Source organism: Rhagoletis zephyria, unplaced genomic scaffold (genome assembly GCF_001687245.7).
Source record: "Rhagoletis zephyria isolate East Lansing unplaced genomic scaffold, Rhagoletis_zephyria_1.1 Rzeph_scaffold_02171, whole genome shotgun sequence".
Lineage (NCBI taxonomy): Eukaryota > Metazoa > Arthropoda > Insecta > Diptera > Tephritidae > Rhagoletis > Rhagoletis zephyria.
Genome location: NW_016159255.1, coordinates 41,645 through 46,859, shown reverse-complemented (window position 1 = coordinate 46,859; position 5,215 = coordinate 41,645). Strand labels below are relative to the sequence as shown.

General features: G+C 40.0%; 1 protein-coding gene across 1 annotated transcript in view; it reads left to right on the top strand.

The window, feature by feature from the left end:
* Positions 1 to 1,999, top strand: part of LOC108366158 (SAFB-like transcription modulator) — a 5,675-nt gene extending 3,676 nt beyond the window's left edge. The window contains exon 5 of the mRNA XM_017620474.1: positions 1,807 to 1,999. Coding sequence (XP_017475963.1) covers positions 1,807 to 1,999 — 193 coding nt within the window. The remainder of the gene's footprint in view (positions 1 to 1,806) is intronic.
* Positions 2,000 to 5,215: the final 3,216 nt, after the last annotated feature.

The following is a 5,215-nucleotide window of genomic DNA, read 5'->3' as shown; positions in this document are numbered from 1 at the left end:
GTGCTCCCGAAACCTGATAGTAGTTCCAAGGGTAAGAATTCCGGATGTACTCGAGGAATTCCACAATGGTCCTAGTGGAGGGCACCTGGGAATCACGAAGACCCTGGAGAAGGTTAAGCAGAGGTTCTATTGGGTTGGTTGTCGGCAATCGGTCGCAGAGTGGATTGCTTACTGCGCGGAGTGTATTGCAGCTAAAGTCCCGAAATCCAGAAGTCATGGACAGATGAAGCAATATAACTCAGGCGCACCTTTCGAGTGGATTGCCATGGATGTAGCCGGTCCACTTCCTATGAGCGCACAGGGAAACAAATACGTCCTTGTGGTTATGGACTACTTTAGCAAATGGCCGGAGGTATACCCGATTCCAAACCAGGAAGCTAAAACAGTAGCGGAGGTATTCACCTACAATTGGGTTGCGAGATACGGTGTACCTATAGAGCTGCACTCTGACCAGGGAAGAAATTTTGAATCGGCGGTGTTCCAAGAGATGTGCCAGATACTGGGTATCCGGAAAACTCGAACAACGGCTCTTCATCCCCAATCAGATGGCATGGTGGAACTGTTCAACCGAACCCTGAAAGAGCATTTGCGGAAGGTCGTGGACAAAAATCAGAAAGATTGGATGTCCGCATACCCTTTTTCCTAATGGGATACCGAAGCGAACAACTAGAAATAGGCAGAATGTTCGAGGAATGAAGTAGAATGTTCCACAATCAGAAACGTCAAGTGGATGAACACTGCGAACAGCGAGAGAAAGAGAATGCGCGATGAACTTCAGAACGCAGGTATATAAGGGCCACCACGCAGCTAGGAGAGTTAGTTACAAGTCAGCAAGCTACAATTAAAGTGAGTTGCGAATAAGCAAGCTATAAGCTTAATTGTGTTGACAAGTTTTATCAAGCGTTGTAATTGCTTTAACGAGTATGGTAAAGTGTTTTTACTGTATTGGCGAGTATTGTAAATTGTTGTTGTACAATAAAGTTAATTGTACTGCAATTTGGTCATCGTGAGCATTTATTTAACAATCCAGCGATACGACCCCGGGATATTTGGGAAATCCCTCAAGGTTTCGAGGATAATCGTAACAATTGGTGTCAGAAGTGGGATTGTTAAATAAATCCCAGAGGAGAAACTACTGAAAATGGCAAAAATTTAGGATTAAAAAATTTAGGAACTCAAGCAGGAGTTGGAGAAGCGAAATTTAGCAACCTCCGGAAGAAAAGTGGAATTACTATCACGGCTGCGAGAGGCTATGGAAAAGGAAGGTATCGACGTTGACAAATACGACTTCCATCGTGAGGACGATGCGACATCAACGAAGGACGAACAGAAGGATGAGGCTGCTTGTTCGTCGAAGGATGTGCAGCAGACATCCGGGAAGGTTGAAGAACAGCAAAAGGCTCCTAGTTATGGACATGAACATATTATTAGCCGCCATGTCCCAGATGTCATCACAGCTGTCGTCCCAGCTGGAAGCACAGAAAACGCACATGTCATCGCAGCTGGAAGCACAGAAAATGTACATGTAATCGCAGCTAGATGAAAAGATTACTCAGCTAGAGCAGAATTTATTCAAAGGTAACGCAGAACTCAGAGGATCGGCAAGACAAAATCGAAGAGTTAATTAAGGAGAAAGTTGAGGCTAAGGTAGAAGAATTGGAAGGTCGTCTTCGTGATTTACAGTTGAATCGTCCAGCTATTTCGGTGAAGGCTCCCAAGGTAAAAACCCCATCCTTTGACCGGACTGGAGAACCGCTGCCAATAAGCCAACGAGACTCTACAAGAATTCGCCTCATAGATCGAGAGGTTGGCTCACATGGCTATTGCAGACGCATCTGGTGATCACCTAGAAAGGGTAAAAATCCAGAGGTTCATCAACGGAATGCGGGACGGGTATAACAAGCGAGAGACGTACGCGAATCCAAAGCCAACATTTGCTGAAACTGTCTCGTATGCTCAGACGCGTGAAACGGCGGCGCTCCTAAGTAGACCAAAGTAGACCTACAAAGCACATCGGGTGGAAGTGGAAGCACCGCACGAGACAAATGAAATGCTGAAGAAGATTTTCCAACTGCTGGGCGAGAAAAAGCATGGCTATGGCAAATGTTTTAAATGTGGAAAGCCAGGCCACTTCGCCCGCGATTGCAGCGCAAGCTCCAGTGGGCTCAACAATTCAGCAGAACGCATACGCAGGGCTGAAGGAGACGAATCCAACTCCAATCAGTCGTTAAACTAAAACGAGCAAGCAACAAGGGGCGCGCGCTGGCTCCCGCAATTGAATGCCCCCGTCTCGCAAATTGACAGAAAAGCGAGCAACGTTACTGTTGGTGGATATNAACGCATACGCAGGGCTGAAGGAGACGAATCCAACTCCAATCAGTCGTTAAACTAAAACGAGCAAGCAACAAGGGGCGCGCGCTGGCTCCCGCAATTGAATGCCCCCGTCTCGCAAATTGACAGAAAAGCGAGCAACGTTACTGTTGGTGGATATGTGGACGGACATGAGCGAGTACTAACTGTGGATACGGGCGCATCACATTCCATCATTCGACCTGATTCACTAAAGAGATAAGGCCATTACCTGGAGCAAGGTTGAGGACAGCAACTGGTGAGGACACCCAAGTTGTAGGAGAGGTAACATTCAAAGTCGCAGTAGGGAATGTGACGATGTTACACAAGTGCATAGTCGCGGCGATTGTAGATGAAGTCATCATTAGAATAGACTTCTTACTTGATCAAAGTATGCAGATCAACAGGAAGAACAGGATTATGACGTATAACAACATGGAAGTGCCCCTTAGATTTGGGTATGATGGCCCGTACAGCAGCAAGCGAGTGATCCTAGAGGAAAGCGAGCAGATTCCACCGAAGTCAGAAGCAGTTGTTTGGGCGAAGATTGATGGAGATTGTGGGACAAACAAATTGTGGGTTGCTGAAGTAACACAAAATTCCACACCGGACGTACTTATTCGTAAATCCCTGGCTAAGACGCAAAAGTTGAACGCGTCCCAGTTTGAGTGCTCAATGAGTTCAAATCACCAATCAAACTCCGAAGAGGAACTGTACTGGGGCAATGTCGAGAGGTAGAGGCAATATTCAACTGCGAAAAATTTCCTGAAAGCGAGCGATTACCTGAGCTATGGTAGGTGCGTATAGTAAGGTGTATATCAATGAGTTTGAGGCGTGGAATTTTTTATCAGCTATAACTTCGACACCATAAGTAACATGAACTTGAAATTTGGTATACAGACATATCGATGGTAGGTGCATATAGTATATAAATGGGTGTGTAAAAAGGGGCGTGTCACATCCCATAGGCGTGGAATTTTTAACCAGCCATAAATTGGGAACCATAAGTCACATGAACCTGAAATTTGGTATGCAGACATATATATAGGAGGAGTTTAGAATAAAGTATACATAGATGTGTTTGTAAAAGGGGGATAAATATTTATTCAACTATTAGACCACTCCACCTAATATTAATAGTAGAGCGGGATTTGTAATACAGAAAGTGAGGATCAATACATATTAGTTGAAGTACGATAAAGCTTACAGTATGGCTCATAAGGATTCCTTAATTTAAAAAGAAAGAAAATAGTTTTTCTCTTCTAATTTATGCTAAACTGAATATTTGTATTACTGTTTTATATTTCGACTTGTTTACCCCGAACGACGTCGGGAGCTCTGCTAGTTTCTTAATAAATCTTGGTTATGTCGTTTTAAAATGTGTATTGTTTTCTTGGTTGGAAGCTTAGCGGTCCACAAGTAACTATGTTATTCCTCCAATTTAATAATTGTTAGTTATACGTCAAATTACAATTATTAAGTTTGTATTGATATGGCATAGGACTAGGTCATCGTATCGCCAGGTTATTCATCCAATTTAATAATTTTATAATTATTCGTCGGATTATATTTGATAATTACCCACTAAATTGTAATTTCCAAAAATTTTAAAATATTCCTGGTCTCGTTTCTCGGAACAGTTATGCCAATAATTTTTCCATTTCACAGTTAATTTGTTCATACGATTGTACCGTTTCCAGGGTACGCTTTAACATTTTCATTTAATTGCAATTTACTTTATGTCATCGTGTTTTACATTACTTATGTGATTTTTATTTTATAGTATTACCTTCACTTGATTTAAAAATGTATATTATATTTAATGAAACTACTTCATTTTTGTGTGTAATTTACAGCCTTATTCGCGTGCAATGACAAAACTCGCCGCTATAACTATTGTCATGTTTATAATCAATTGTCATGATGCAATAATACAAGGTGGTATCAGTTGTGACAGCTCGATTTGGCACTGCCTTAGCTCAGTAGAATAAGAAGAAAAACGGGAAAAAATGAATCCCCATTTGGGGGAAAAATATAAAATTTCATATTTTCTTCTAAACAAAATTTACTTTTTTATAGTATATTCGCAATGAAACAAAATAAAATAAGATATAATACCTTTTTGATAAAACAAAATGTGTATAATGATAAAAAATGGAAAAAATATCAACTACATATATTATTAGGCAAAGAATTAAGTGCGTTAATACACGCGATTCTTTATTTGTCTTGACAGCTTTGTAGCAACCATGTGTTATTGTTTATTTAACCAAAAAAGATCGCGAATGTGAGTAATTGCGTATATTTTTATATTCTGAGTTGTTTGTGGTAATTTTTTAGATTTTAGATGAGTGATCAAAAGAGAAAGCTTCTGGAAATATTTTACAAACTACCACGCGCGATTATTAAAAACAAAAACGTCCAAACACAATGACATATCAGTTATGGGACAATACTTTTTTCGATTATTATCGATAAAATTAGAGCCGACACTGATTTGTTCGTGATTTGGTTCTTGGTTTAAGATAAATTACGTACTTTCAACTTAATTTACTGAGAGACTTTACAAGGCGAAATTACTTAGTTTGTACTTAATTTATGCGTAAATTAAGATTGACCTCTAAATTACGCCAATGGGAACATAGTTTTAGGTAATTTGAAATCTCCAACGGTGACAATTACTATTATTTTTGTGATGACCTATTGAGTACGCGACAACGCTAAAACATATGTTAATATTTTCAATTTTATTAATTTTGCAGAAAAAAGTTGCAAAATTTTACTAAATGAAAACTGTGAAACCATTTTATTTGCCTAAGTAGGTGTGTTAAAAAATTATTATTTGCGTATGCATATCATAATAGTA